Genomic DNA, 21,649 nt, shown 5'->3' on the forward strand with positions numbered 1-21,649 from the left:
AAAACCTGTATTTATAACATTATATGATACCAAGTGTTACATTGTTACTTCATCCCCTCACAAACCTGTTGAGGTGGATACTGTATTTTATTTTAAAGAATAAAAAACTAGGGTTAAAATGAATTATTTAAGAAACTTGTCCAATAACCCAATATTATGACTCCAGACCAGTTCCCTTAACAAAACCTCCAAAAGAACAGTCTCCAAAGTGAAAAGCACAATAGATGCCAAGAGGGTACGGAAAGAAAATATGAGTTTCTATTTATACTCATTTTTGTATCAAAATTAGAAATTAAGCTTTATAAATATTCAATACATGGATTGAAACTAGCCTTAAGTAAGACGATGATCACACATCACGTATGGTACTCAAGGAATCTGGAAGGAAAAATATGAAGTTCTCAATGTAGAGGAACTGACAGAGACACCTTGCTTACCTGCTGGCTCCTTTTCAGTATACTGTGACATATATGGCAGTTTTTGTGTGCCCAGTTCGGTGGAATTATGGATGTGATTTAGTTTTTACTCACACAATGGATAAGCTGCAGGAGATTCCTACAAAGAAACCATGGATTAAACAAAATAGTAATAATACAGCACAAAACAAAAATAGCAAAACTAATACTACTTCTCCTAGTGAAGTTCTTAGCTAGCCCATAATAACAGAGAAAAACACAATTGGATCTGACAAGTCAATCAAAAAACCTCAAAACTATGAAGATGGCTATTTAAAAGAGATTTAGATCTCCTCTTGAAAAACCTTGCCTTAAGTATGTATCATCCTTAAGATTGACAATGATAACAACACACAAATAATTTATAAGGAAATAAGCAAATATATTGGGAGAAGTGTTGATTGGGGTATGTGACCAAACTGTTTGGGGGTCTACTACACACTATCTGCTTCTCCATCAAACACTAAGTTCCTTTAGCCCTTGTTAAAAGAAGTTAACCCTAAGAATACAAACTTCATTTTAAAAATGTATAGTGGTACATTTTAAAAATATATGGTGGCTTATGACAATTAATAATTAACGTGTATAAAAATGATACACTTGTTCTTTACAATAATAGTCAATTGATCATTCAGATATTTTAATCCCAAAGAAAAACCCATTCTAAATTAGAAGAACTAAAATTTACCATGCAAAGTATAAAATGACTTCATCTGTTTTGAAGTTAATCCACTTATTTACTATTTTAAAAGTTGCAACCTGTGCCTTTTTTTAAAGTTTGTCAAGAGCTTAGCTTTTTAATTAAATACTTTAATTACTTAAAAACGAGCTATTGCTAAACTGCCTACCACCAACTTAAAGCTGTTACAAGATGATAGTTCTGAAAATTAGTTTAACTGTATATATCTATCTAGCCATGTATAGCTATAAATTAACATACATAAAAGTACACATATCCTCCCATATAAATTACAAATTCAGCAATAGGTTGTACAGTAATGTTCTAATATAGCTAAATCAAGTCAGATGGTTAACAATAGCTAAAGGGTAAAGGAATATCAAGAAAATAATTCTACCATACTGGCAAAAACACAAGCTCTGATTAATATTGTTTTAATAGTAAGAAAAATAATGTGCAATTAACTTGAATCTTCACAGATTCACAGTATAATAATACATGCAGACTCAAAGGTCGGCCATGGATTTAAGTTCATGAGTATTTTACCCAAAGTCTTTTCTTTGAAATAAGGCAATATTCCAGGCACTATTTTCAGTGCTGAGGATATAACAATGAACAAAATAGACAAATATTCCTGCCTTCCTAAAACTGCAGTATGGGGTATAGACATTAAACAAATCAGTAAAAAATAAAGATATGTTAGACAATAAATACTATGGAGCAAAACAGAGCAGAGAATAAAGAGCTCCTAAGGGTGTGCAGTTTAAAGTAGTGTGGTTAGGGAAGGCCTCACTGAGAAGGAATCATTTGAGCAAACACCTGTGAGGAGGGAGCCACGTGTAAACCTAGGGAAAGAACATTCTCAGCAGAATAAAAAGAAGATCCTGAAGTAAGAATTTCCAGAATTTACCTTAGCAAGAAGTCTGGGATGGAATGAGGACGAGAGAAAGTAACAGATGAGGTCAGAAAGTTAATTAGGGAGAAGGGAGTAAGGTGGAACAAACAACATAGGTCTTTACAGGATAATAGAAGAAATGTAGGTTTTATTTTGAGTGAGAGGGAAAACCACCAAACAGTTCTGAGAAGAGAACTTCTGTTTTAAAAGGAACACTCTGGCTACTGTGTTTATTTTTTTATTTATTTATTTTTTTGGTACGTGGGCCTCCCACTGTTGTGGCCTCTCCCCTTGCGGAGCACAGGCTCCGGACGCGCGGGCTCAGCGGCCATGGCTCACAGGCCCAGCCGCTCCGCGGCATGTGGGATCTTCCCGGACCAGGGCACAAACCCGTGTCCCCTGCATTGGCAGGCGGACTCTCAACTACTGCGCCACCAGGGAAGTCCTGGCTACTGTGTTTAGATGAAGGGGAACAAGGTCAAAGGCAGGAAGACTGGCTAGAAAGCTATGGAAATACTGACAAGAGATCACAGTGGTTTGGACCAGAGTAAAAACAGGTGGTGAGAAATGGTCAGATTCTGTCTATATTGTGAAAGTAGAGCCAACAAAGTTTTCTGATGTAGGTTATGAAAGAAGGTAAGGATTTGAGGCTGACTCTAAGTTTTATAGCCTGGGCAACTAGAAAAACAGAGTTGACATTAACTGACAGGAAAATCTGTGGAAGACATAGGTTTGGAGAAAGTATCTTGAGTTTAGTTCTGGATGTGCTAAATTTGAGATATCTATTAGATATTCAAGTAGAAATGTTAAATAGGATGCTGGAGTTCACTGGACAATTCTGAACTGCCAGTATAATTTGGGAGTTATCAGGATATGGACAATATTCAAAAGGGCTTGAACTTGGAAGAGATGTCTAAGTAGGCTTGGAGAAGGAAAGAAGTTCATGGGCTGAACCCTGAGATGATCCAAAATTAAGAGGCCAGGGAAAAAGAAGTATCAGGAAAACCGACCAATGAGAGGGGCTTGTGAGAGAAAAGAAAAAATCCAGGAGTGTGGATGTCAAATGAAGACAGGGCTTTAGACCAAAGAATTGATCCACTGTGCCAATGCTGCTAAAAAGTAAAGTATGACAAGGATCTATAACTGACCACTAGACTTAGCAACATGGAAGATTACTGGAGTTCCTGACACGGGGCACCTTTGGTAGAACAGTGGGTATAAATGCCTGCAGAATGTGCTGTTGAGAGAGTGCTGTTAAGAGTACAAAATCATGAAAATCGCTCTGTTTCTTAATCATACTTTTCTTCAACATGAATCCACTTCCTTCTAAAAGATTATTTTTGGAGCCCTCCAACATCCTGATATAAATTTAGTCTACTTGTTTTCAAGATCCAACTACTTCTGTGCTAACTTTTGATGGTACTTCTGAGTTAGGTCCCCTGATTTGAAACCCATGTTTTCCTTTCTTTTGTTTGTTTTGGGACGGGGTGTGCATTTGTTTGTTTTGTCTTTACTAGAAGATCTTCAAGTAATTGTTTCAGGAATTTTATTTAAGGAGGTAAACACTGAGTCTTTGCATGTCAAAATATTTTCATCTTTCCCTTACACTTTGGATATAGGTCAAAACAAAATCATTTTTTACAAACTCTAAAAGGCAATGTTTTCTAAGCATCCCATGTTGCTGTTAAGAAACTGTTCTGCCAGTTTATTTCTCATCCTTTTGTAGGTAAACCAATTTTTCTCTTCGGAATAATTAGGATTTTCTCTTAATAAATAGTATTCTATAATTTCGCAAGGACTTTCTTAGACCATTTAAAAAATTTCTACTCCATAGCCCTAGTAGGGCTGCTTTAATTTAAAGGCTTTCATTAGATTGTCTCAAAGATGTCCTTCTTCTTTTCCTTCCTATTTTCACTGTATTTGGCCCATGCAGTTTAATCCTTTGTCTCTAAACTTTTCTTTCTCATTTTCAATTTACGGAATGGTAGCTTTCATCTGCTTTAAATTCCAGCCTTCCAACATTCTCTACAATAATTTTTGAAATTTCTTGCACTTTCTTATTCCCTTCTTCTTCTGTCATCATCATCATCATTTTCAATAGTGGCTCTTGTCTTACGAATAAAATGTAGACTAGAATCTCTCTGTAGACACTAATTATCTCTATTTTATCTGAGGCCAGCTATGTAGACAAATGTAACTCGTTCCTATCTCTGAAGTATAAAAGAGAAAACAAAGCAAAACAGGGAGGAGAGGATAAATAATAAAGAATAAAGACCTAGCTCTGTGTCAAGATTAAAATGATTAATTCATCAGTGCCAAATTTGTATCTAAAGTTTATTGGGAACATTTGGTTTCTGAGTCTTCTCTAAAGAAACGTTTCCTTTGCTAGTACTATTCACCTAATAAGTAACATATGATTCCTCTCTACTTGTGACGATTATTCATCTCAAATGCTGTGGAATCTTCATATACGTCTTCCTAATTATAAAAGCAAAAACAATAACCAAAAAAAAAAACCCAAAAAAACTCCATAAATATGCTGCTGTCTAAGAATTAAAGGAGTTAATCAGGGAAGTATTAATTCTAGATCTTCCAGCTTTTTACCTAGATAGCATCATTTATAATTTTAACTAGGATAGTACACCAGCAGCTCTAGATAGGCAATGGAAACAACCTTCAAAAGAATACAAGGAAAAGCATGGGTATGGGGTGTACACTTCCCACAGCAGAATTGAAAGACTGTGGTGAATTTAAAGATAAAGACCTTGCTTTAAGTGCATTATGTCTATTAAATGCACTGTGTCTTTACATTCTCTAACAAGATATGAATTTAAACAGTTGTGAAAAAAGGGATGAATGAATGAATGAATGGCAATTCTGTGCTCCTTTCTCTGATGGAAATATGAAAATATAATGAAAAGAGACGAACAGTTGGGAATACTTATATTCTAACTCCAACACTTATACTTACACACATTAAATGAAAGCTAGTGGTAGTAGAACTAATTCAGAAAACTAAAAATCTAAAATAGTAATAAAAGAGGACCTTCAAGATGGTAGAGGAGTTAAGACGTGGAGATCACCTTCCCCCCCACAAATACATCAAACATACAACTACATGTGGAACAACTCCTACAGAACACCTACTAAACGCTGGCAGAAGACCTCACACCTCCCAAAAGGCAAGAAACTCCCCCATGTACCTGGCCATCTGGTTGACAGGGTCTTGGTGTTCCAGCCGGGTGTCAGGCATCAGCCTGAGGTGGGAGAGCTGAGTTCAGAACACGGGACCACCAGAAACCTCCGGGCCCCACGTAATATCAATCCGCGAGAGCTCTCCCAGAGATCCCCGACTCAATGCTAAGACCCAGCTCCACTCAATGACCAGCAAGCTCCAGTGCAAGACACCCCATGCCAAACAACCAGCAAGCCAGACAGGAACACAGCCCCACCCATTAGCAGAGAGGCTGCCTAAAATCATAAGTTCACGGACACCCCAAAACACACCACCTGACGCAGCCCTGCCCACCAGAAAGAAAAGATCCAGCCTCATTCAACAGAACACAGGCACCAGTCCCCTCCACTAGGAAGCCTACATAACGCACTGAACCAGCCTTACCCACTGGGGGCAGATACCAAAAACAATGGGAACTATGAACCTGCAGCCTGCAAAAAGGAGACCCCAAACAAAGTAAGGTAAGCAAAAGAAGAAGACAGAGAAATATACAGCAGATGAAGGAGCAAGGTAAAAACCAACCAGACCAAACAAATGAAGAGGAGATAAGCAGTCTACGTGAAAGAGAATTCAGAATAATGATAGTAAAGATGATCCAAAATCTTGGAAATAGAAGAAAATACAAGAACCATTTAACAAGGACATGGAAGAACTAAAGAGCAAACAAACAATGATGAACAACACAATAAATGAAATTAAAAATTCTCTAAAAGGAATCAACAGCAGAATAACTGAGGCAGAAAAACGGGTAAGTGACCTGGAAGATAAAATAGTGGAAATAACTACTGCAGAGCAGAATAAAGAAAAAAAAATGAAAAAAATTGAGGACAGTCTCAGAGACCTCTGGGACAACATTAAACACATCAACATTCGAATTTTAGGGGTCCCGAAGAAGAAGAGAAAAAGAAAGGGACTGACAAAATATTTGAAGAGATTATAGTTGAAAACTTCCCTAACATGGGAGAGGAAATAGTCAGTCAAGTCCAGGAAATGCAGAGTCCCATAAAGGATAAATCCAAGAAGAAACACGCCAAGACACATATTATGTAAACTATAAAAAAATTAATACAAAGAGAAAAAATATTGAAAGCAGCAAGGGGAAGGCAACAAATAACATACAAGAGAATCCCCATAAGGTTAACAGCTGATCTATCAGCAGAAACTCTGCAAGCCAGAAAGGAGTGGCAGGACATATTTAAAGTGATGAAAGGGAAAAGCCTACAACAAAGATTACTCTACCCAGCAAAGATCTCATTCAGATTTGATGGAGAAATTACAACCTTTACAGACAAGCAAAAGCTAAGAGAATTCAGGACCAACAAAAAAGCTTTACAGCAAATACTAAAGGAACTTCTCAAGGCAGGAAACACAAGAGAAGGAAAAGGTCTACAATAACAAACCCAAAACAATTAAGAAAATGGCAACAGAAACATACATATTGATAATTACCTGAAATGTAAATGGATTAAATGCTCCAATCAAAAGACAAAGAGGGGCTGAATGGATACAAAAACAAGACCTGTATATATGCTGTCTACAAGAGACCCACTTCAGACCTAGGGACACCCACAGACTGAAAGTGAGAGGAAGGAAAAAAATATTCCATGCAAATGGAAATCAAAAAAAGCTGGAGAAGCAATTCTCATATCAGACAAAATAGACTTTAAAATAAAGACTATTACAAGAGACAAAGAAGGACAGTACATAATGATCAAGGGATCAATCCAAGAAGATATAACAATTTAAATATTTATGCAACCAACATAGGAGCACCTCAATACATAAGGCAAATGCTAAAAGCCATAAAAGGGGAAATCAATGGTAACACAATAATAGTAGGGGACTTTACCACCCCACTTTCACCAATGGACAGATCATCCAAAATGAAAAAAAATAAGGAAACACAAGCTTTAAATGACACATTAAACAAGATGGACTTAATTGATATTTATAGGACATTCCACTCAGAAACAACAGAATACACTTTCTCCTCAAGTGTTCATGGAACATTCTCCAGGATAGATTATATCTTCGGTCACAAATCAAGCCTTGGTAAATTTAAGAAAACTGAAATCATATCAAGTATCCTTTCCAACCACAACACTATGAGACTAGATATCAATTACAGGGAAAAAAAAAACTAAAAAATACAAACACATGGAGGCTAAACAATTTGCTACTAAATAACCAAGAGATCACCAAAGAAATCAGAGAGGAAATCAAACAATACCTAGAAACATGATGACCCAAAACATATGGGATGCAGCAAAAGCAGTTCTAAAAGGGAAGTTTACAGCAATACGATCCTACCTCAAGAAACAAGAAACATCTCAAATAAACAACCTACCCTTACACCTAAATCAATTAGAGAAAGAAGGAAAAAAAAAAAAAACCCAACGTTAGCCGAAGGAAAGAAATCATAAAGATCAGATCAGAAATAAATGAAAAACAAATGAAGGAAACAATAGCAAAGATGAATAAAACTAAAAGCTGGTTCTTTGAGATGATAAACAAAGTTGATAAACCATTAGCCAGACTCAGCAAGAAAAAAAGGGAGGGCTTCCCTGGTGGCACAGTGGTTGAGGTTCCGCCTGCCGGTGCAGGCAACACTGGTTTGTGCCACGGTTCGGGAAGATCCCACATGCCGCGGGGCAGCTGGGCCCGTGAGCCATGGCTGCTGAGCCTGTGCGTCCGGAGCCTGTGGTCCGCAACGGGAGAGGCCACAACAGTGAGAGGCCCGCATACAGCAAAAACAAACAAACAAAAAAAAAAAGGGAGAAGACTCAAATCAATAGAATTAGAAATGAAAAAGGAGAAGTAACAACTGACACTGCAGAAATACAAAGGATCATGAGAGATTACTACAAGCAACTGTATGCCAATAAGATGGACAACATGGAAAAAATGGACAAATTCTTACAAAAGTACAGCCTTCCAAGACTGAACCAGGAAGAAATAGAAAATATAAACAGACCAATCACAAGCACTGAAATTGAAACGGTGATTAAAAATCTTCAAACAGGGCTTCCCTGGTGGCGCAGTGGTTGAGAGTCCGCCTGCCGATGCAGGGGACGCAAGTTCATGCCCCGGTCCGGGAAGATCCCACATGCCGCGGAGCGGCTGGGCCTGTGAGCCATGGCTGCTGAGCCTGCGCGTCCGGAGCCTGTGCTCCGCAACGGGAGAGGCCAAAACAGTGAGAGGCCCGCGTACCACAAAAAAAAAAAATCTTCAAACAAACAAAAGCCCAGGACCAGATGGCTTCACAGGCGAATTCCATCAAACATTTAGAGAAGAGCTAACACCTATCCTTCTCAAACTACAGGACAATATGACTGATGAACACAGATGCAAAAATCCTCAACCAAATACTAGCAAACAGAATCCAACATAACATTAAAAGGATCATACACCATGATCAAGTGGGGTTTATCCCAGGAATGCAAGGATTCTTCAATATTTGCAAATCAATGTGATACACCATATTAACAAATTGAAGGATAAAAACCATATGAAAATCTCAGTAGATGCAGAAAAAGCTTTCGACAAAATTCAACACCCATTTATGATAAAAAACTCTCCAGAAACTGGGCATAGAGGGAACCTAACTCAACATAATAAAGGTCATATATGACAAACCCACAGACAACATAGTCCTCAATGGTGAAAAACTGAAATGATTTCCTCTAAGATCATTAACAAGACAAGGATGCCCACTCTCACCACTATTATTCAACAAAGTTTTGGAAGTTTCAGCCACAGCAATCAGAGAAGAAAAAGAAATAAAAGGAATCCAGATCAGAAAAGAAGAAGTAAAGCTCTCACTGTTTGCTTATGTCATGATACTACACATAGAGAATCCTAAAGATGCAACCAGAAAACTACTAGAGCTAATCAATGAATTTGATAAAGTAGCAGAATACCAAATTAATGCACAGAAATCTCTTGCATTCCTATATACTAATGATGAAAACTCTGGAAGAGAAATTAAGGAAACACTCCCATTCACCATTGCAACAAAAAGAATAAAATACCTAGGAATAAACCTACCTAAGGAGACAAAAGACCTGTATGCAGAAAACTATAAGACACTGATGAAAGAAATTAAAGATGATACAAACAGATGGAGAGATATACCATGTTCTTGGATTGAAAGAATCAACATTGTGACAATGGCTATACTACTGAAAGCAATCTACAGATTCAATGCAATCCCTATCAAAGTACCAATGGCATTTTTCACAGAACTAGAACAAAAAATTTCACAATTTGTATGGAAAATCAAAAGACCCCTAATAGCCAAAGCAATCTTGAGAAAGAAAAACGGAGCTGGAGGAATGTGGCTTCCTGACTTCAAACTATACTACAAAGCTACAGTAATAAATACAGTACGGTACTGGCACAAAAACAGAAATATAGATCAATGGAACAGGATGAAAAGACCAGAGATAAATCCACGCACATATGGTCACCTTATCTTTGATGAAGGAGGCAAGCATATACAATGGAGATAAGACAGCCTCTTCAATGAGTGGTGCTGGGAAAACTGGACAGCTACATGGAAAAGAATGAAATTAGAACATTCACTAATACCATACATAAAAATAAACTCAAAATGGATTAAAGACCAAAATGTAAGACCAGACACTATCAAACTCTTAGAGGAAAACACAGGCACAACACTCTATTACATAAATCACAGCAAGATCCTTTTTGACCCAACTCCTAGAGAAATGGAAATAAAAACAAAAATAAACAAATGGGACCTAATGAAACTTCAAAACTTTTGCACAGCAAAGGAAACCATAAACAAGATGAAAAGACAACCCTCAGAATGGGAGAAAATATTTGCAAATGAAGCAACTGACAAAGGATCAATCTTCAAAATATACAAGTAGCTCATGCAGCTCAACATCAAAAAAAAAAAAAAAAAAAAAACCCAATGTAAAAATGGGCAGAAGACCTAAATAGACATTTCTCCTAAGAAGATATACAGATTGCCAACAAACATATGAAAGGATGGTCAACATCACTAATCATTAGAGAAATGCAAATTAAAACTACAATGAGGTATTACCTCACACAGGTCAGAATGGCCATCATTAAAAAATCTACAAACACCGATGCAGGGGACGCAGGTTCGTGCCCCCGTCTGGGAGGATCCCACATGCCGCGGAGCGGCTGGGCCCGTGAGCCATGGCCGCTGAGCCTGCGCGTCCGGAGCCTGTGCCCCGCAACGGGAGAGGCCACAACAGTGAGAGGCCCGCGTACCGCAAAAAAAAAAAAAAAAAAAAAAATCTACAAACAATAAATGCTGGAGAGGGTGTGGAGAAAAGGGAACCCTCCTACACTTTTGGTGGGAATGTAAATTGATACAGCCACTATGGAGAACAGTATGGAGGTTCCTTAAAATCTAAAAAAAAAAAAATTCCATATGACCCAGTAATCCCACTACTAGGCATATACCCTGAGAAGACCATAATGCAAAAAGAGTCATGTACCACATTGTTCATTGCAGCACTATTTACAATAGCCAGGACATGGAAGCAACCTAAGTGTCCATCGACAGATGAATGGATAAAGAAGATGTGGCACATACATACAATGGAATATTACTCAGCCATTAAAAGAAGCCAAATTGAGTTATCTGTAGTGAGGTGGATGGACCTAGAGTCTGTCATACAGAGTAAAGCAAGTTAGAAAGAGAAAAAAAAATACCGTACGCTAACACATGTATATGGAATCTAAAAACAAAAGTGGTTCTGAAGAACCTAGGGGCAGGACAGGAATAAAGATGCAGATGTAGAGAATGGACTTAAGGACACAGGGTGGGGAAGGGTAAGCTGGGATGAAGTGAGAGAGTGGCATGGACATACATACACTACCAAATGTAAAACAGATAGCCAGTGGGAAGCAGCCACATAGCACAGGGAGATCAACTTGGTGCTTTGTGACCACCTAGAGAGGTGCGATAGGGAGGGTGGGAGGGAGACGCAAGAGGGAGGGGATATGGGGATATATGTATACATATAGCTGATTCACTCTGTTGTACAACAGAAACTAACACACCATTGTAAAGCAACTATACTTTAATAAATGTTAAAAAATAAATAAAATAGTAATAAAGCAAAAGACTTAAGCAAACAGAATAATGAATGTTCATATATCTAAATGAACACAATATACACTGAAGTTGATACATACTAAGCCTACACCTTGAACTGCCTTCAGAATCATAGTTCTCCTACACCACTGAGTAGTCAACTAACAGACCAGCTTGTATAATACTTAAAACTTACACATTTATTATTATTATTTTTGCAATGTAGCCCACTCACTTTAGTAATATCACCATACCTCTGTTAGAATAATGTGCTGGTTTTATAATATGTCCACAAATTCTTTGATACTTCTCCCTTCAAAAAGCAGAGCCTAATTTGTTCCCTTTAAGTGTAGGCTATAATTAGTGACTTTTTTCTAATGAAGATAAAATGATAGAAGTGTGTGATGTACAAGATTCAGGCACAGAAGACATTGTGGCTTCCTCCTTACTCTCTCTTGGCTCACTCTCTCTGGGAGAAGCCAGGTGCTACACCATAAGATCACTCAAGCAGTCCTATGGAAAGGTCCACATGATGAGGAACTGGCAGTTTCTGCCAAAAGCCAGAAGAAACTGATGTCTTCTGGCAATAGCCATGTGAATGAACCACCTAGGACGCAGATCCTCCAGCCCCAGTCAAGGCTTCAGATGACTGCAGTCCCAGCCTACATCTTGATTGTAGACTCATGAGACCTTGATCCAAAACTACCCAGCCAGGCTGTTCCTAAATTTCTGACCCATAGAAACTATGAGATAATAAATGTTCTGAGCTGCTAGGTCTATTGCTGCATAACAAATTATCCTGTATTAGATAAATACAAGCAATTTCAATTACGTGTACTTAGATTCTGAATTTTCTTATATTTCCACCTATCACCAGAATGAAGATTTTCTAATACCATCTCATGAAAGTACATTTTCTCCCTTTAAAAGATCTACTTATTCTCAGCTTGGAAAATGCCATGTTAGGGATAACAGTACCAAAATGAATTATACTGGCCTTTTGCTTGTTGACAGTGTCAGAACTGCTGCTTAGCACTTACACTCCACCTATCACCTAGTAGATACTCATTGAAAAGCTACTGGATCAGGAACACTTACTTTTAGAATTTACATCTAAATAATTTAAATGAAGTTTTAGGCAGAAAGAGAGAAATCAGTTGAACTTCCAGAAGAAAAGTTTCAACTGAAAGCCTGTATCTATACCACTGTGATCCATCTGCTGGGAGCCAGAAAAAACTCACTTGGAAAAAAAAAAAAAGGGGGGGGGGGTGTTAATGACATATAACATTGTATTAGGTGTACAACATAATTATTCAATATTTATATATATTGTGAAATAATCACAAGTCTAGTTAATATCTGTTACTATACAGTTATGAAATTTTTTTCTTGTGAAAAGAACTTTTAAAATCTACTCTCTTAGCAACTTGCAAATATGCCACATAGTACTATTAACTATTAGTCAACATGCTGTACATTACATGCCCATGACTTACATATTTTATAACTGGAAATATGCACTTTCTGAGCCCCTTCATCCATTTTGCCTGCTCCTAACCCCCACCTCTGGCAACTACCAATCTGTTCTCTGTATGTATGAGTTTGGGTTTTTTTGTTTTTTAAGATTCCACATGTGAGATCACATGGTATTCGTCTTTCTCTGTTTGATTTCTTAGCAAAATGCCCTCAAGGTCCACCCATATTGTCACAATACCAAGATTTCATTATTTTTAATGGCTAATATCCCATTATATACATACACACACACACACACACACACACACACACACACCCCACATCTTCTTTATCTATTTATCCACGGATGGGCACTTAGGCTGTTCCCATATCTTGGCTGTTGTAAATGATGCTTCACTGAACATGGGGTGCATATATCTTTTCAAGTTAGTGTTTTCATTTTCTTCAAATAAATACCCATAAGTGGAATTTCTGGATCAGATGATAGTTCTATTTTTAATTTTTTGAGGGACCTCCATATTGTTTTCCATAGTGGCTGCACCAATTTACATTCCCACCAAGAATATATGGTAATGAATGGTAACTAGACTTTTGGTAATGATCACTTTGTAATGAACACAGATGTTGAATCATAATGTTGGACACCTAAAACTCAGATACTGTTATATAAGAAACAGAACAAAACAAAAAGCTAGTTCAGAAACAAATACAATTTGATCCAACTATTTGAAGAGGGAAGTCTTGATTACTCTTCCAAGCCCACTGGAATATTTATTTTATATTCTCCCATATTTAGCTTTACATATATGCTTCCAAAGTGCCCTAGAAATGTTTCTTAAGATTCCTCTTAAAACAAACTTTTATAGGGCTTCCCTGGTGGCGCAGTGGTTGAGAGTCCGCCTGCCGATGCAGGGGACGTGGGTTCGTGCCCCGGTCCGGGAGGATCCCACATGCCGCGGAGCGGCTGGGCCCGTGAGCCATGGCCGCTGAGCCTGTGCGTCCGGAGCCTGTGCTCCGCAGCGGGAGAGGCCACAGCAGTGGGGGGCCCGCGTACCGCAAAAAAAAAAAAAAAAAAAAACCAAACTTTTATAATTATCTAGCCTGCATTTCCTTTTAGTAAGATAATTCTTTAGTCATACAAAATTTTGTAATTATTACCACACTTGAGCTATATATTCAGAAATCAACACTTCATGACAAAATGAGTTTATGACAAACTCTGACAAATGCCACTAGAAAGCTGTTTCATATATGTTGGAACCAATTACGTTGAAACTTAGCTTCCTAACATTATCTCATCGTTCCACTTTCAGCTGCTAAGGCAAAGTAAATATCCCAGGAGATTAATAAAGTATCCATTTTGAACAATGTAAGCTTGCACTTGATTCTGTTTCACGCTTACATATTATTTTTAATGTATCTCTAGATTTTTCATGTCTTCTATCCACAAGCACAAATAGTTGCTTATACATATATACAACTGCAAAATATTCAGTACATCTAACTAGGAAACAATAAATAAGGACTGAGGTGACATTACTCCCATATATCACTGTAAGCAACTGGACACATTCAGTAAATCAAGTAATCTATTATCAACCACAAGACTTGAAAGTTACAAGCTGCTACACAAGCAAACTTCCAGGCTATGACTGGCAAATTCTGCAAGGAGCAGCTGTAGAAATGATAATACCTAAATCAGAGAGAAAATTTCAGGTACAACTGTTAAACTTCTAAGATGAAATGGGTTTGCTATCCCTAGTTACAAGAGGTAACCTGACAGAAGGCTATACTTGATTAACTACTACTCTTCTCTGAAAACTTTTTTGTAAACCACTGTAAAAGAGGAACAGTAAACTCAGCATTGGTACAGTGAAAATTACATTACAAAACATAACTCAGACATAAAATATACATAATCAGAAACAAATAATCCAAAAATGTTATATTTAAGTAGGTAAAAAACTGTATTTTCAAATTCTGTTCTGGTAAACCCTCTATCTCACCAAGTGTTTATAAACTTCTCATTCTGTTAAAAAAAAAAAGTGTTAACAAAATACTGTTTTTTTTAAAGACTATCAACAGCAATCCTTGAAGAAAGACTTGAATGAGCATACACCCAACACAGTAGAACAATATTTTCTGTGTTTTACTGGAAGCGTAATTGGCTAAGGGGGAAAAAGATTAACAAAAGAAAAGTAAGATGAAAAAATATAGTATCAATTCATTAAAAAACAAGATGAAGAACATTCGTCAAATTTACCTCATTTAGATAGGAAGATCTCTGATTCAAATGTGTCACAAATAAGGATGCTGCTCAACCTACCCTCTTTTGAGATGTGCAAGTCAGTCAGCTCAGAATAAAAAAGCTGCAGAGAACTAACACAACACTGTAAATCAACTATACTTCAATTAAAAAAAAAAAGCTGCAGAGATTTATTTTCACGTCAGTGAGCCAGGAAAAGAAAAAACAAGGGTACAGGAAATAAGGAAAATAAAAAATAAAATGTTATGCATATGAAAAGGTAGCAAATTTCATCTGATGTTAAAAAACACAAAATATGCTCAGAATAAATTAATGTATCTGTGATAGACATTTAGATGTGAGTAATACCAAAAAAACAAAAAAAAAGGGAACATATGTGAATGGCGGTTGGGGAGATACAGAAACAAGCATGGCAAAATGTTGAAGCAAGATGGTATGTACGTGGGGGCTCCTTGTACTCTACTGAAATTTGTTTGGAACTTTTCATGATAAAAACTTAAATTATTTTCCTTTTCTCTGCAATCATTTGTTGAAGAATTGTTTACATATAATAAAGTATAAAACTCAAGTACATATTACAATTCAATGAATTTTTACATAGGTATATATCTGAAAAACTACCACCTATGTCAAGATGTAAATCATATACCATCACTTCAGAGGGTTCTCTCTCTCTCTCCTTCCAAGACACTGACTCCTCACGAACCAAAGGCAACCACTCTCCTGACCTCTATTACCTCAGTTTAGTTTTTCCTATTTTAAACTTCATACAAGTGGAATCATACATCATGAACTCTTTTGTGTCTGTCTACTTTTGCTTGACACAATGTTTCTGGGATTCATTCACGTTATGAACATCCTTGTACATGTTTTGTTTTGTTTTGTTTACCTTTCTTGGGTACATCTGACCTGAAATTACTGGATCACAGTCCACAGCTATGTTTAGCTATAACACATACTGACAGTTTTGTAAAGTGGCTGAAACAACCTGACATTCCCACCAGCAATATATAAGAGTATCAGCTGTGGGCTTCCCTGGTGGCGCAGTGGTTGGGAGTCCGCCTGCCGATGCAGGGGACACGGGTTCGTGCCCCGGTCCGGGAAGATCCCACATACCACAGAGCAGCTAGGCCGGTGAGCCATGGCCGCGGAAACTGTGCTCTGCAACGGGAGAGGCCACAACAGTGAGAGACCCGCGTACCGCAAAAAAAAAAAAAAAAAAAAAAGAGTATCAGTTGTTTCATACCCTTGGCAACACTTGATATTGTTTCACATCCTTGGCAACACTTGATATTTTCAGTCTCTAATTTCAGCCATTCTGACAGGGGTGTGATGGTGCCTCATTGTGACATTTCCCTGATGAGTAATAATGTAGAGGAGGGATCCTCAAACCCCGGGCCGCAGACCACTACCAGTCCGCAGCCTGTTAGGAACCAGGCCGCACAGAAGGAGATGAGCGGCGGGAGAGGGAAGCTTCATCTGCCACTCCCCATCTCTCCCCACTGCTCGCATTACCGCCTGAACCATCCCCCCTTGCCGGTCCATGGAAAAACTGTCTTCCATGAAACCAGTCCCTGGTGCCAAAAAGGTTGGGGACCACTGATGTAGAGCACCTTTACCTATGCACATTGGCCTTTTGGATAACTTCTTTTGTGAAGACCTGCCTGCTTTTTTGCATATTTTTTAATGTGTGTTGTTTGCCTTTTTCTTTTTGATTTTTAAGAGTTACTTATATTTTTCTGGATACAAGTCTTTCACCAGATTTACTTAATGTGAGTATATTCTTGCAGTCTGTGGCTTGCCTCTTTTCTTTAATGATGTCTTCATGAATAGAAATTTGTAACTGATTGTAGTCTAATTTATCAATTTTATGTTCTATTTAAAAAATTTTTGCCTACCCCACGGTGATGAAGATATACTTCTAGGTTTTCTTCTAGAATCTTGATAATTTTAGCTTTTACATTTAGTTCTATGATCCAACTCAAATGAGCTTTTGAATATACTATCAAGTAAAAATCAAGGTTCATTTATTCCCAAATATCCAATATCCAATTTATCTAACACTATTAAAAGTAAATGTTTTCTTAACTTCAGTGCAGCTTTTGTCATAAACCAAGAAATGACATATGTGAAGGTCTATTTCTAGACACTCATATTCTTCCATTGGTCTTTTTGTCTACCTGGTTCTAATATAACACTGTCTTAATTACTGTAACTTTATAGCAAGTCTTGAGACATTTACATTTTGATATAAATTTTGGAATCCATTTGATTAAAATTTTTAAATTCTGGGATTTTAATTGAAATTTTATTGAACCTATAGCTCAACCTGGGGTAATTGACATTTTAACAATATTGAGTTCCTACCATATAAAGATGGAATATTTCTCCACTTATTTAAGTATTTTAAAATGTCTCAGCACTGTTTTATATTTTTCAGTGTAGAAGTTTTGCCCAAGTTTTTATTATATTTATCCTTAGGTATCTTACATATTTTGATGCTATTCTAAATGTACTTTTCTAATTTTATTTCATACTTTTTGGTTGCTAACACACAACTTACAGTTAATTTTTGCATGTTGTCCTTGTATCCAGTCACCTTGCTAAATTCACTTATTCTAAAACTTTGCTGGTAAACACTTTTAAAATTTTTTTCCAATTTTTAGGGCTTCCCTGGTGGCGCAGTGGTTGAGAGTCCGCCTGCCAATGCAGGAGACAAGGGTTCGTGCCCCGGTCCAGGAAGATCCCACATGCCGCGGAGTGGCTGGGCCCGTGAGCCATGGCCGCTGAGCCTGCGCATCCGGAGCCTGTGCTCCGCAACGGGAGAGGCCACAACAGTGAAAGGCCCGCGTACCGCAAAAAAAAAATTTTTTTTTCCGTTTTTTAAAATTAACTTTTTTTATCCTGAGGGCACTGGTTAGAATTCCAGCATAATGTTAAATAGAAAAAAAAAAGATATGGGACATGAAACAAGGTTTTTCATTGAGTATGATATTAGCTGTAGGGTTTTTGTTGTTGTTGTTGATACTCCAGAAAATTAACAGTATTTTCTTCTATTCCTAATTTGATGAGGATTTTTTAACACGACAGATGGTGACTTTTGTCAAATGATTTCTCCATCTACAGAGATGATCGTATGAGTCTTCTACACTGTTAAAGAGATGGACTACATTGATTAATTGTAAAACAAAAACCAACCTTGTATTCCTGGAACAAATCTGTGATATCTTTTTTACATATCACTGGATTATCTCTGTATCTATGTTCTTGAGAATTATTGGCCTGTAATTATCTCTTTTTTCTCATGTTCTTGTTAGGTTTTTCCTACCAAGATTAGGCAAAAATCATAAAATGTTCAGGGAAATGTTTTCTTTTTCAGTTCTCGAAAAAGTCTGTGTAAAATTACCATTATATCTTACTTAAATGTTTGAGAGGTTTACCAGTGAAGCCATCTGGGCCTGGGGTTTTCTTGATGGAAAAGTTTTTAATAAATTCAATTTGTTTTTCAAAGATTATGACCTTTCATTCAAGTTAGCAAATATGTACTAATATAAAATTGTTCATAATTTTCCTTAACAATTTAATATCTATACAATTTGTAGTGATGCTTCAGTTTTTCATTCTTAGTATTGGTATTGTCTGTTGTCCCCCAATTTTTTCTTGATCAGTCACTACAGGCTTATTATTTTTTAAAAGTCTTCTCAACAAACTGTAAATTTTTCTGTTTCATTGATTTCTACTTTTATATTTACTACTTCCTTCTTTCTGCTTTCTTTGGGTTTAATTTGTTGCTCCCTTCAGTTGTGAGCTTACACCACTGATTTTGAACTTTTCTTCCTTACTAATATATGCATACAGGCATACCTCAGAGATATTGTGGGTTCAGTTTCAAACCACCAAAATAAAGTGAACAGTGCAACAAAGGAAGTAAATTTTTTTTTGGTTTCACAGTGTGTATAAAAGTTACATTTTTGCTATAGTGTAGTCTATTAAGCATGTAATAGCATTGTGGTTAAAAAAAACCCCAATGGACACAACTTAATTAAAAAGTATTTTACTGAGGCTTCCCTGGTGGCGCAGTGGTTGACAGTCCGCCTGCCGATGCAGGGGACACGGGTTCGTGCCCCGGTCCGGGAGGATCCCACATGTCGCGGAGCGGCTGGGCCCGTGAGCCATGGCCGCTGAGCCTGCGCGTCTGGAGCCTCTGCTCCGCAACGGGAGAGGCCACAACAGTGAGAGGCCTGCATACCGCAAAGAAAAAAAAAAAAGTATTTTACTGTCAAAAAAGTGCTAACTATCAGTGAGAAAATGCTGTTGGACAAATGGCACCGATAAACTTGCTCATTGCAGGGTTGCCGTAAACCTCAGTTTGTAGAGAAACACAGTATCTGTGAAGTGCAATGAAACAAAGCACAATAAAAATGAAGCGTGCCTGTATAAAGCAATAAAGTCCTCTCAAAGCACTGCTTCAGTTACACTCAACAAGCTCTGATGTAATACTTCTGTTGTTTTTCAGATCAAAATATTTTCTAATTTCCATCGTGACTTCATTTTGATTCATGGGCTATTTAGAAATGTCTTGATTAATCTTCAAACATTTGGAGCCTTGATAGTTATTTTCTGTTCCTGAGTTGTAATTAATTCCACAGTGATCAGAAAACATGTACTGTATAATTTCAATTCTGTGAAATTTGATCATACTTCAAGGACCAGAATATTTTGGCAAATGTCCCAAGTGCACTTGAAAAAAAAAGTATAGTCTTCAGTCTTTAGATAATATGTTCTATGAATGTCAATTATATCAAGTTGATTAATCATGTCATTCAAATTTTCTATTCCCATACTGGTATTTTTATATAATTGTTCTATCAGTTACATCAAATGTATATGTAAAATCTCCAGCTATGAATGCATACTATCTTTACTGCTAATTATATTAACTTCTATATTCAGAAGCTATGTTATTAGGTAAACACACACTTAGGATTATTATATCGTCTTGATGAACTGACCTACTTATTATGATACTTTCCTGTTATCTCTTATACTTCTTCCTTTATGTCTATTTTGTACAATATTAATATAGGCACATCAGCCTTCTTTTGGTGAGTGTTTGCAAACAATATTTATCCAATCATTTTACTTTCATATTATGTGTGCCTTTAAAGTGCTTTTCTTTTTTAAAAATAAATGCTTTTAAAGGTGTTTTTTTAAATCATGCAAACATGAATCAAAAGAAAGATGGAGTGGCAGTATTAATATCTGATAAAGTAGACTGCAGAAGAAATATTACCAGAGACAAAGAAGGATACTATATAATGACAAAGGGGTCCATTCACCAAGAAGACATAACAATCCTAAACATATATGCATCTGACAACAGAGGTTCAAAATTCATGAAGCAAAAATAGAACAAAGAGGAGAAATAGACAAATCCACAATTATACTTGGAGACTTCAATTCTTCTCAGTGACCAACAAAACAAGTAGACAAAACCTCAGTTAGGAAATAGAAAACCTAACAAGCACCACCAGTCAACTGACAATTACAGAATATTTCATATAAATATATAATTTAGTTTTTAATATGGAATGTAGAATTTATAGAATATTCCACCCCAAAGCAGCATAATATACATTATTTTGAATTGCACATGGAACATTTACCAAGACTTACCATGTTCTGAGTAATAAAACTTCAAAGAATTCAAACAAAATTATACAAAGTATGCTTTCCATCTAAAACAAAATTAAGCATAGAAATCAATTATAGAGCTAGGCAAAATCAACAAATAATTGGAAATTAAACAATATATTTCTCAACAACCCATGGGTCATTGTGAAAGTCACATAAGAACTCAGAAAATATCAACATAAAACTTTGTGGGACCAGGGCTTCCCTGGTGGCACAGTGGTTAAGAATCCTGCCAATGCAGGGGACACGGGTTCGAGCCCTGGTCCCGGAAGATACCACATGCCATGGAGTAACTAAGCCCATGTGCCACAACTACCGAACCTGCGCTCTAGAGCCTGCAAGCCACAACTACTGAAGCCCACGCACCTAGAGCCCGTGCTCCACAACAAGAGAAGCCACCGCAATGAGAAGCCTGCACACCACAAAGAAGAGTAGCCCCCGCTCGCCCCAACTAGAAAGAGCCCCCGCACAGCAACAAAGACCCAACACAGCCAAAAATAATAAATAAATAAATAATAATTTTTTAAAAAATTGTGGGACCATCTAATGTGGTGCTTAGAAGGAAAAGAAGAAAGGTCTCAAATCAATAGCCTAAGCTTATACCTTAAAAAATTGTAACAGAGTGGATTTAAATCCAAAGCACACAAGAAGGAATAGTAAAGAGCAGAAATCAATGAAATTGAAAACATTTGTTTTCTGAGTAATAAAATAAAAAGCTGGATCTTTGGAAAAATTAACAAAATTGGTAAACGTGGAAACAAACTAATAAAGACAAAAGAGGGGACACATTGCCAATATCAGGAATGAAAGAAAAGACACCACTATAGATGCTATAGACATTAAAAGGAC

The 21,649-nt window shown here is 37.0% G+C and overlaps 1 protein-coding gene across 1 annotated transcript in view; it reads right to left on the reverse strand.

Moving 5' to 3' along the window:
* PJA2 (praja ring finger ubiquitin ligase 2) overlaps positions 1-21,649 on the reverse strand; it is a 78,814-nt gene that overhangs the window by 51,452 nt on the left and 5,713 nt on the right. The window contains exon 2 of the mRNA XM_082650262.1: positions 438-555. Coding sequence (XP_082506388.1) covers positions 438-468 — 31 coding nt within the window. The 5' untranslated portion in view covers positions 469-555. The remainder of the gene's footprint in view (positions 1-437; positions 556-21,649) is intronic.

This window comes from Grampus griseus (assembly GCF_964374135.1).
Source record: "Grampus griseus genome assembly, chromosome: 3".
Classification (NCBI taxonomy): domain Eukaryota; kingdom Metazoa; phylum Chordata; class Mammalia; order Artiodactyla; family Delphinidae; genus Grampus; species Grampus griseus.